Source organism: Cimex lectularius, unplaced genomic scaffold (genome assembly GCF_000648675.2).
Source record: "Cimex lectularius strain Harlan isolate CLEC.00 unplaced genomic scaffold, Clec_2.1 scaffold65, whole genome shotgun sequence".
NCBI lineage: Eukaryota > Metazoa > Arthropoda > Insecta > Hemiptera > Cimicidae > Cimex > Cimex lectularius.
The window spans coordinates 1,039,046-1,051,622 of record NW_019392646.1 but is presented as its reverse complement, the minus strand read 5'-3'; the positions used below and the strand labels follow the sequence as shown (position 1 = coordinate 1,051,622).

General features: G+C 35.3%; 1 protein-coding gene across 1 annotated transcript in view; it reads right to left on the bottom strand.

Annotated features, from left to right (window-relative positions):
• Positions 1-4,777: 4,777 nt before the first annotated feature.
• The window catches only part of LOC106660883 (neuropeptide SIFamide receptor-like), a 218,170-nt gene continuing 210,370 nt past the window's right edge, over positions 4,778-12,577 (bottom strand). Inside the window, exon 3 of the mRNA XM_014383904.2 lies at positions 4,778-5,736. Coding sequence (XP_014239390.1) covers positions 4,959-5,736 — 778 coding nt within the window. The 3' untranslated portion in view covers positions 4,778-4,958. The remainder of the gene's footprint in view (positions 5,737-12,577) is intronic.

Genomic DNA, 12,577 nt, shown 5'->3' with positions numbered 1-12,577 from the left:
AAAAGTATGTAAATAAAGAAGAGTCAATTTCACATTATATCTTGTAGGATGCAGTAGAAAAAAAGGGAGTCACCAGTGACCCGAGAAAAAATCCATAATTAAGAAATGCCACAAATAATGTTACATGGAAATACTTCTCAATACAAAGCAGTATCCATTATATAGTTTTTAAATAAAATCAGCGAAACAGTTATTTTTTATAATTGTTAATTTATAAATTTCAGTTATCATTAATTCAAGTTTTCAACTTTTCAGTGTAAAGTTTGAAGTGAATTTTTATGAGTATAAATCAAAGCAGATACCGTCGTTGGTTTAAGTTACAACAAGTTTCAAAATATTGAACCGAAATTAGGATAAATAATTGTTGGATCGTAAACAAAGTTTTGAGAGAAAAAAAAGTTTACCAAGCTCCTCCACTTCTGTAATAATATCTGTTCGTACATAAATGAAAAATCCAGAATGTTTTGAATATAAATTTTTTACATGTACAAGAGATACCTTCAGAAAGAACTACAAACATTTATGTTCGCGCTCTACGTAACTCGTGAAAAAGAAGGTATGCTACACTTTCTATCTAGATGTCCTGAATTTGAAGAATTTGGAACCAGATACAAAAACAGTTCTGTCTGAGAATGAACTTTACAAAATACTAAATGGCATTACTAACTAAATTCATGCAGATACAGAACTTTTCCTAATAAAATAATTCAACTTTCAGTCATCACATCCTTGCTTGACCAGCAATGATAAGAACTATGCGCTTAATTCCGAACAATGAACTTTTTCCTTAATTGAACGTTAATGTGTCAACTCGGCTGATAAACTGAGTTCATCATTAACTGTAAACCTGCTAGATAAAATTCTGTACCTAATACTATTGGAAATCAAATATTATTTTAATTATTATTATTATTATTTATTATTATTATTATTATTACTGTGCCTGTAATTTTCCACAAAAACTTTTTTTCATCATTATTGACCATCTTTCATCTTTTTTAATATTAAATTTGTTAAGTGATGCCTTATTATGTTTATATTACTTTTAATGGTGCATTTATAAGAACGCACTAAAACCAAATATCCATGATTGCTGAGGTAAAACTTGATAGTCGTTTTTGTTTGGGGGGGGGCATTTAAAAAGTTTATTGAATACACATATTAAAAATCATGAGATTTCCTCCTGTGGTCTGCTGGGTGATGAACCTATAAATTAAATCTTAGCAAGCACATTGCAACAGTGTAACACTCAGAAGATGGCAAAATGGCTGAAATGGATCTAACAGATCAACCCAGCAAGAATAGGCAGATCGTGAATCGGTAAGGATCAAATTACATATTAACAATGAAAATAATCTATACTACTATCTAGCTATACTTTGAACAATGTAAATGTTTAAAAAATAAAAACAGCATAACATTGAAAAATGCTGAACTAATATTGAAACGTTTCAAATGTACCGTAGAAATAATTATTATCAACTCATACAACTATCCAACAGTAAGTTTAAGCAATTTATATATATTATATATATCTAGAACTTAAATTACCACAAACAGATTTCTAAAAATTAAAATAAACATGGGATGAAAGTTAAGTTTAACTTTATGCCTGGAGTTTTCTTAAACACACATGGAATTATTGACTATCTTTTATTCTTCAAACTTGGTAGATAAAATTTAAATGTTAATGCATCCAATCCAAGCATCAATCATAATTGCAATTGTGTAATTAATAGGTGTTTTGGAAAGTTCTGTCCGTTCCGGTTACAACAAGTTTCAACAAGTATGCGACATTTTTTTGTTGACGCATATTTGGCTCTTTCTTTTTATTACTGAAAGTATACATACTGACCTAGCAAATGAACTAAAACGAAGATGATTCATGTTAGTACAAAATGAGACAGATCGTGTACCCATGGGTACTGATAAAGTTCATTTACAGCCCTGTATTTAGTAACAATTCCACCAGGGAAAAAATGCTAGAGAAGCATGAAGAAATTTATTGAAAGTGTGTGATGAAGGTACAGCTTCTGGCAGAACATGAAGAAGATGGTTTGAAAATTTTCAAATAGGTGATTTTGACTTTTCTGATAAGCCATGCACTGGGCATCCTTGATCGATGACGATACTGTTAAGATCAACAAAATCCTTTTTTTACATCTGAGATTGCGGAAAGGCTTGATTCAGCTCAACAAACCATTTCGGATCATATTCGGAAACTAGGATTGGTGTGAAAATATTCGAGATGGGTGCCACATGAGTTAGGTGAAAAAAATTTGAATGATCGAGTCATCTCTGCTTGCACGGAACAAATTTGACCCCTTCTTAGACCGTTTGAAAACTGGGGATGAAAAGTGATTACCTATGAAAACAATGTAAGGAAAAGGGCAAATTGTGAATCGGGAAAACCTCCCCCTTCACCTCTTAACCTAAGTTGAACCAAAGTAAGAGAATTTTGTCGAGGACCAATACACTTTAAGCTGTTGAAAATGAAAGAAAAGCTAAATTCGGAGAAGTACTGTCAGCAATTAATAATTACAAAGTTTAAAATCAGCACTCCAAGTAAACAGGCCGGCGATGTTCAATAGGAAGAACATCATACTGCTTCATGATAATGCCAGGTCTTTGGGTACTTGGATAAGCCATACTGCTTGTCAGAAACTCACAGAGATCCATCATATTCCTCGGACCTAGCACCCTCTGATCACTAGTTTTTGTTCGTACAAAGAATCCTTACAAAGAAGATAACACACAAGCACTGGTTCAATTTTTCACCTCTAGGGATAAGGCATTATTTATAAATGGGATGTTCAAATTACCATCATGCTAGCAAGAAATCATAAATAATGATGGCAATTATATTATTCAATAAAATTTATTCAAGGTATCAAAAATTTATTATTTTGTTTTATTCTAAAAATGGACAAAACTTTCAAGTAGACTTTTTATATATGTTAAAACATACTGTGACATTTAATCAATTTATTTCTTTGTGGTTGAAATTAATTATTATTAAATTTAGATTTTTAAAAAATATTTGTTTATTGCAGAGGGATTTTTAATATTGAGAAAATTTTATCAAAAATCCAATATAAATATAAATAAATAAAAATTGATGCACAAATAAATTTTAATGGTTTTATTTTTTCTTTAAAAACAAATTGTTGAAGGTTGTGAGATATTGGTCAAAAGGTGTGAAGCAAAAATCACAAGCTTTAAATTGCCCCTCTAAACAAATTCATAAATAACTCATTCATAACTCATCCAATATTATAATCTATTAATTTAAAGAACAACATGTGAGAAAAACTCCGACTATGGTTGGACTTCCATCTTTGATGATGCCAAATTTCAGATATAAAGACATGTTATATGGTTAATTTGATCGTCACTGATCATCTTGGCGTGGCTAACCTCTGTCAGATGTGTTTCGGTGTTTCACAATCTTCAGTGCTTCTTGGACTGCACTGAAGATGGCAAAATGCCAAATTGCCTCTTATGGATCAAATTACAGGTTAAGACCAGGTCTTAGGACGAATTCTCATCATTGAAATTACATGTTGATTCTTTTACACTCTAATTATAGTACTTTTGATCACTGGTTCATTCAGAAACATTTTTAGAAATACCTTGGAAAATAAGAATACAATTTCTTACCAGACTACAGAAAATTTTAGCTATGAAAAAGTTTAATGCATTTATTTATATATATAAAATTGGTTAAGCCCCTGGAAAAAGAATCGCCAAATTCATTTGTGAAATATGCTAGTTAATAAAAAGAAGTAATCAAAACAAATGAGTTTCATTAGAATTAATCGATATTAATCATTTGAGTAAGATATTTTTAAAAACTAGAAGTTAGAAAAGATGCAATATCACACTATGATCACTTGTCAAAGGGCACTATGATTTCCAAAATTTATTCACAATAACAATTACAATGTACTATACAAATTACAAATATTTTATCCCTCTTTTTATTTTATCTTGTACATTCAAGTAACTCCTGTCCACAGTGAACCACGAGTCAAGTAAAACCACTTGTCACTGTAATAAATAAGCAAAAACGAACCTTAATGCGTCGATGTGTTTTGTCACATTTTTTTAATATTTCCAAAAGTTGTGTACTTTTGTTTTTAAACCAATAAACAAACACTTATTGTCATATATAAAACTATATAAGAATCTAGTAAAGAGTTTATACATCCTCATTATTTCGTTTTCCTCCAAATATCATTTTCTATTTGATACATTCACTAAGATAAAGTGTAGGTTTCCGTGAATGAAAAATGTTTAAAAATAACCAGATACCTAATGTTCAAAAATACATCACCGGCGCTCGATTTTTCAAAAAATCGACCGCCGGTTTATCTAAGACTTTAAAGCTGTGAATTACCAAATCGATTTTTTTTCTTCGTAAAAATCACGATATCGTAGTCAAAACTAACTCCATATTTCTTCTTAAACGGTATCAAACATGTGCATTTAGCATAAAAATAATCCTTAAGATAAGTGCAAACCCACATGGCCTAAAATAACCATTTGTTAAAATTTATCTTGAATATAAAAGTGACACAATTTTTTTCATAATTTAAAATGCAATACAAATATATTCAGTGCTACTTAAAATAGTTGTGATTATGCGCTAAGATTACAAGAGCGAAGTATCGTTAAAAATATAATTATTTCATATTTATATATCGTTAAAAGTAATATTATTAGAAAAAATAAAACTGAAAACGGAGTTAGTTCCATAAAAAATTCTCTTAAAATCGTCTTTAATATGTAAATTTTTATAAAATACTTTGACTTTGGGCAATCTCCAAATTTGAGCCTGTCAAATATTCGGTTGGACCGTGGGTTACCCTGTTACAGTGCTGGTGCATGGTGCGACCGGCAGGTTACTGCTCTAGAGAGCCAAACAAGACAAACCATTTATTTGGCAGACAAAGATTTTATACCCCGGTGTTGTTCGAAATGTAAGAGACGTTCGTATCTTGGCTCAGTTGCCGCCTTGTCGAGGAGTTGTTGTTGTTGTTGTTGTTGGTAACATAATAGGACGACTTCCTCAGGCTGGTCGAAGAAGAATTGGCTCGGACGACTGTGTCGTAGTACCTGAGGGTACCGCAACATTTTCTGCTTTTCAGAATGGCAGCGAATCCCCTTCTATATTTATTGTTGAAGAAGGCGTACAAGATCGGGTTTATGCAAGAGTTGGAGGAGCCGAGCCACTGAGCCACCGGAGTAGCCACAGGCAGGATCTCGTCTTCCCATTGTGAGAAGTCCCCGCCTAGTTTTATTCTAGCGAATATGAGGTAAAGAGGTAGCCAAGAGAGTACGAAAAGTATAACGACGACGACGAGCATTTTCACGACTTTCACCTTGCTCTTCTGCTGCATCCTCTCCATTTGGGCGTCTTTGGAGTCGCTCGGGATGTGCCTCTTGCACACCTTGATCCAGATCAGCACATAGCACATTGATATGAGGATCATGGGAAGGATATAGCAGAAAAGGAGGTTTGCGATCAGAAAATACAGCGAGCCGTTGAGGTAGTCTGGCCAGACTTCAAGGCAGAGCTTCACGTCTGGGTCATCGCTGAATATCACCACCAAATCGAAGAAAAGCGCCCATGGGATCGTCGTGGTCAGCGCTATCACCCAAATAACGAGGATCATCATTCTCGCCCGTCTTGTCGTTATCTGGCATTTCAAAGGCCACCAAATAGCCAAGAACCTAGAACAAAAATCCATACATTATTACATGGCCACAATGGAAAAGTAATCAATATCAGAATGAAAAAATGAAATCATAATTTTATTGTAGGAAATACTACGATGTTATGACAATGAGTTGAAAGCAGAATAATTTTTTTTTTTGCTGAGTATTCAATTAACAAAAGTCCTTCATTAGAGTATTTATCATTTGTTTGAAAGGGTGGTTTCTTCCGATCAGACATTTTCCTGTGTTTAATAACATATTTGGAGTGATGAGGAACTGAATTGTCTTAAATTTAAACTCTTAAAACTCATGTGAGCTTACCCGAAAATCTCTTTTAACGTGTATTTTTTTGTAAAACTGGTTCTAGGCTTCTTCTAAATTTGGTCATTACCATTATTAAAACAATAGTTATACTAATTAACACCGACACACGCACCGTATAAAAGAGACAATTGACCTCACAGTATTATAATTTCTGTTAGTGGTTAAATAAATTTCCTGAATCTGTATCTTCCCGAAAAACAAATCCACCTGCTCTCGATTTGTTGAAGCGTTTGTATGAGATAAGTGTCTGCGATGTCTGAGTGCGGGTTATTTGTGACAAAAGTGTGAATTTTGTCTTCATCAACGGCTGAAAGACGACCCGAGCACTTGCATCTTCCAAATCAAAATTTCCGCTTCTGAATCGAGCAAACTAATAGGGGACTTCTTCTTAAACTCCATCACCATAAGCATTATGCAAGTTTTAATTAACTTCACTAATTTCGTGGTCCGCTTGACCAATTAATATATTAAAATTAATTAAGGTTTTTAGTTGAGATAAAAAAGTCAATGGCACGAGCGGGATTCGAACCCACGATCTTCGGCTTGATACGCCGCTGCTCTACCACTTGAACTATCGTGACCTCGATCCACTCGGACACGAACTTCCAATCTCAACCGCACCTTTTGAATTTTCCCTCCTTTTTGCCATTTTTGCCAACTTTTTTTTATCTCAACTAAAAACCTTAATTAATTATAATATATTAATTGGTCAAGCGGACGAAATTAGTGAATTTAATGATTGAAAATGAAGTATACTTCACTAAAGCTCTCCGTGGCCATTTCATTTGTCGTCAAGAATCCAATCCGATTACACGACATTTGAAAAATGGCAAAAAGGAGGGAAAATTCAAAAGGTGGGGTTGAGATGGGAGGTTGGTCTCCGCGTGGATCGAGGTCACGATAGCTCAAGTGGTAGAGCAGCGGCGTATCAAGCCGAAGATCGTGGGTTCGAATCCCGCTCGTGCCATTGACTTTTTTATCTCAATTAAAAACCTTAATTAATTATAATGTTTTAATTAACCAAAACACCTTCCAGAATTACGAGATCTCGAACAAAACTGACGAAAAAATCACTTTACCTTACTCCTTTTTAGAATATGCAATCAATAATGAATAAAGAAACATTGCTTCAAAAAACAAGAAGGGTAAAAATCTAACTTGAAAAACGCTACAAACTTACCAATACTGCAAATAGGATGTTTTCTCAATGCAAGGGCGAGATTTTTATGAAAGGAGACCAACTGTGTTAAGTTTAAGAGGAATGTGTATGGGAGGGTAGAATCAGCAGCATATATTGAACAAAGGAGAGGTCCCAGAATGTTCCCATGTAGTACGCCCGCTTCGTTTGTACGAAAACCCTTTTTAAAAATTCGTAGGATTCTTTTGCTATTTATAATATTGTAGGGTTCCACTTGACAATATAAAATATATTTACAAAAACTTTCTTTTTTATATTTTATACGGACTAGGTAAACTTCACCAAACAAATTACCATTTATTTTAAATACTTTTGTCTTAAAAATCACCCAACTTGTACAGTTTTTGTGTGTAAAGGTTGCCCTTTAAAGTTAGCCTTGTTTAAAACGCATATGAAATAAAATTAAAAAGTAATTAATGAGATATTAATTTTTTGTGATATAAGTACCAGGGGCGTAACAATCAATACCAGAAGCTATTTCGCTTCCATCACCTTTTTCTCCAAGGTTAATTGAGATGCCAAGTTTTCTCAATGCTTTTTGACAAACTTCAGTCGGACGAGGAGTGAGCAGCTCGATGAAGTCATAGCAAGTGCTCCTATCTCACGGAGTGCCCATGAACTCGGAGCCGGATTGTGCGGGGTCATCAAGGAAGAGTCTTATAATGACCATCAAATTTTAGATTTTTTCTTCTTTATATAATATATTTATATTTTATTGTATATCGTAATAAACTATTCCTCGCTTCCCGGCCTACTGGGAAATATTATTTATATTTATTTACAATTACTCTGTTATAGCCAATTAAGGCGTACAGAGAAGTTCGGTTTAATACAACATAATATGTAAATAAAGCAAACATAAAGAAAGACAGACAAAGAAGAGTAACTTTACATTGAAATTAAATGTGAATATGTATATAATAAAGTTACACATGAAAAATATAATAATACATCAAATAATATTTAACTTTTGATTTGTCTTATTTTAAAGATATTTTAATCTAGTTCTTGATTGAGATGAAAAGTTAGTGTCACGAGGGGGATTCGTACGCACGATCTTCGGCTTTTATTTTTATTATTATTTACATGTTATTTATTATTATACACTACTCCACAAAAAAAGTGGCGCACTATGAAATTTTTATTTCTTTTTTAATTTGTCAGTTTTCGACATATTTTTTGTTTTACTACTTTAAAAATTATATAATAATTATAATTAGACGGAAAGTATTTTTTTTTGTCGCCGATAGTGCGGCAAAACCGCTTAATTTTTTAAAATCGCCATAATTAAATCATCAACGAGGGCATTTAATCCTTAAAAAATGTCTTTATTCACTATTGTGCTGGTGGCAAAAAAAGTAAAATTAAAAAATTAAAAACAAGATATGCACACAATCAGTGGGCAAGTTGCCCGTGTCATTGCACTCGTTGAGGATGGAAGAAATGAGCGTTACGCTGCAAGAGTTTTAAAAATGCCTAAAACGACGGTTGTCGGGCATTGCGAGGTACCACGAGATTACAAGGTGGACCCGGAGACCAGGATTGGGACGCCCAAGAGCCAAGGGACCAACTGACGACCGATTTGTCAGATTTTACACTCTGAGACATCGCTTTTCCATTGCTTCTGAAAGGTCTCAAGGACTTCCAACTGTGCGGAATGTGTCCGTTAGAGTTGAAAAATAAGAAGGAGACCATCGTCGGGATCGCTTGTTTGCAAGGGACACCGACATTGGGCGGAAGCAGTAATTAAGTATTGTTATGTTTTTAGACGAGTCCCAGTTTTCTCTCTGTTCAGTAGATGGATGTCTTCGAGTTTATCAAGCACTATAGAGCTCTACGGCCAATGCAAGAGGGTCGTTCGGAGGTGGTTCAGTTATGGTGTGGAGTGGAATTTCTTCGAAGGCAAAAGTGGAATTACACATTTTTAATAGGACATCACATAATACAGAAACCTAGGTGACAGAAATTTTTGAGGAATATGTAATGCCATTTACTCCGTTTATTGGCGAGTAATTTTATTTAAATGAAGAAAATGCAAGACCGACTGTCGCCGCCATTGTAATGCAGTATCTTTAAAGTTGGACGCACACTTGGTCAGTGGGCGGCGCGGAATTGTGAAGGTCCGCAAACTATGTAGTAACCGCTCTCGGCCGCGTTGGTCCAATTTTCCCCTTCCATCTGACTAGCGCTGCTGTTTAGTGTTGATTTTGCATTTCCAGGAGTCTCCACGTCACAATCGTTGGCTTCGTCTTTACAAATATGACGTATATAAGCAGCCGAATATACCCGAACTCAACGATTTTCGACCTCCCCGGCGCACACTAGCCGGTAGCGCGGCGCGGAGCCGGGCAACTTCCTCCGGCTGCGCGTCGCCCCTACCGGCCTAGTGTTCGGGGTTACATTCATTTCAATGTATTCTTCTTGGGGGTCGGTTCCGCGCCGCGCCACCGACCTAGTGTGCGCCCAGCTTAAGATGTCAACATTTACAAGACGCCCAGCCCGTATTCCTGATTGGAACCCAAATTTTGGGACGAGCTCGGACGTTGGGTAAAAAGAAGAACTAACCCTCCTACAGCCTTAGATGAACTGAAAGTTAAGTTAATTGAGATTTGGGATGAAAATATTCAAGAAGTGGCTAAACGTTTAATTATGAACTTGCTGAGATTAGAGTGTGTAATAAGAGCAAGAGGAGGTAATTCACCCTATCAAAAATTGCTAATTTTTTTTTATGAGAGGTGTTTAGTGAGTTAATTAATGATTATTTGGAGATGCGGTGTGGTGTGAAGTTGGTTTAGAAAAACATTTTCTTTATCGTGTTAACGTTTCGATCTTTATTGAGATCATCTTCGGGCTTAAAGTGTTTGTTTTCAGTGTAGATGTGTCGTTACTGTGTGTCGTATTGAGGGTACCCCACAAGGTTTTCTAAGAACTGATGAACTGACCAACTCTATGAGGTCTGACACTGTCATACAGAAATCGAAAATCACTGCCAATGAGAACCCTGGTTTGAGGGATTTATTACTCGATAATTTCATGGACATAGTGGACTGCGGTGAGGTTGCCTTCAACAATACAGAGTCCAGTTCGTCCTCCAGTGTAAATCCAAGCTCAGATCACCTTCACCAAACTGCCCCGGAGGGAGCACGAACTGAGGCATTGTACGCATCTCCTGTTCTCTGTAGAGTCTTCGGCGTTCGCTATCTCTATACAGACGGAAACGGGACTCATCAGTAAAATAACGTCATTCCAACTAGTGTTCTCTTCTAGGCGCTTGCTGCACCATATTCGCCTGAGTTGCTGGTGGCGGGCTTTTGCTGCAGATCGTTTCAAAAGGACATACTTTGTGAGACCGACTTTCCACAATCGAATACATATCGTTTGTGTTGATAAAGGCCTTGCCAAAACATGTACTTCATTTAGGATCTGGCGGGGCACTACGGAAAGGGTTCCGTTTTCCAGCAATGACAATATTTCTGTCCTACTTTCGCGTCATAATGCACTGAGATCCACTAACAGGCCTACTATTCGCACTTCCTGTCTCTCGGAATCGGGGTAAAGCCCGGGAGACCGTGTTTTGAGAACGCTGACTGCCCCTGCAATATCCACTTGGCCTCGATGACCTATTCTCACAATAATATGCCAATTTCTGGTTCAAGATAATGTCTTTCAATGGTTAAAGAGCATGAAACTCGATTAAAAATGGAGAAAAAACGAGAAAAGGTGTTTGTTTACAAAATGAGCAATCATCATGTTTACTATTCTTAAGTAAATCCGCTATTAAAAATGAGGATTAACATTTGATTGTTTTGGATTGTATTTTCCAATTTTTTACCCAACTAACAAGCATATATCGATTAATTTAATTAAAATTAATAGAGTAAGAATACATTGCAAATATCCCTATTTATTTTTGAACAGTTTATATAGGAAGGTTGATAATTTCCTTTTACAAATTTCTGACGATAAAAGAGATCAACCGTACGATCATCAAGTTCAATGTTAATTACATTACAAATATATTTTAAAATGTAGAACCACAAAATAAATGATGATCTTTGACGCATGCATTAGCGACTGAGCGGTATTTTTAATAACAATTAAAAGTTTTTAAGTTGTAATGAAAAATCACTACATCAACTATATTTTAAGAACAATTTGTAAAAAATTTTAAACCCTGTAACATTGGGATACATTGACAAACCGACCAATTTTCCATGTAAATGTCGATGTACAACCGCCAACTTTTCTGTGTAAAATTCATGGTTATCTGTTGAACCGGAAACTTTTTCAACCAAGAAACAATTTATGTAGTTATCTTGTCAGTCGATATGGTTGAATGGTATTTACGGTTGCAGAAGTTGGAATTTCGACTGTTTGCGAAACAATGTTCGAAAATGGTTTTTTGTGAATATCTTAAGATTGGTTGCCCCTAATTAATGTTGAATCCAGCGTGAAAAAAACCTTTCAAAGAATGCACCGAAGTATCTTGCTGTTTGGGAATGTTGAACCCCTATTCGTATCTTGTAGAGTTAGATCAAAACTTTTTTCTCATGAGAAACTTGCTAAAAAATAAAAGTTTAGTCGTCTCGTGGTTTTTCCGAAAAACGCCCCCAGTGAAAAATAACAAAATATAAAAATTAGGGGGGGGGGGGTGGCAGAAGTAAAAAGTTAAACTCACCCCCTATATTCAGGACTGTATAATGTTTCATAGCACTTTGTTATCGACAGCTTTACGCATTCACTATCAAACGACCACCGTATCAGCAAGGCCAGTCATTACACGTACATTTCGGCAATTTGGGCTTTGGTAGAAACCCCTGAATTTAGGCTTCAGTGATGGGTCGATCTTTCAATCTCATTGTCAGACCCGGCCACAATTCTCTGAGATGCTGATGTATTATTGATATTTTCAATAGTCCATCCGTCGTACGATGATTGACAGGAAAAGGCTAAATAGTTTAAGATTGCTTCGTTGCCATGGAATATTAAAACGCAAAAAGCGGATTTTGACGCCAAAGATGGGCGCATCTAAGATTAAGAAAAAGGCGTGTAATATGAAGTACAAAAGGACTTAATAGAAAATGTTTTTTTATTTATGTTGTGACATAAGGTTTCCAGTTATTTATTCAGAGATCGTGAGATGCGGTCTGGTGTGATGTAGGTATCAGAAAAACATTTTCTTTATCGTGCCAACGTTTCGATCTTTATTGAGATCACCTTCAGCGCCTCGGACTCTCTCGTCCGATAACTTCAAAATAGCTCTCAAAAATTATAAAACAATCCAAACACTTTTTTCCAAAATTAAAGATCCCCCACCAATAACAAATAAATCTG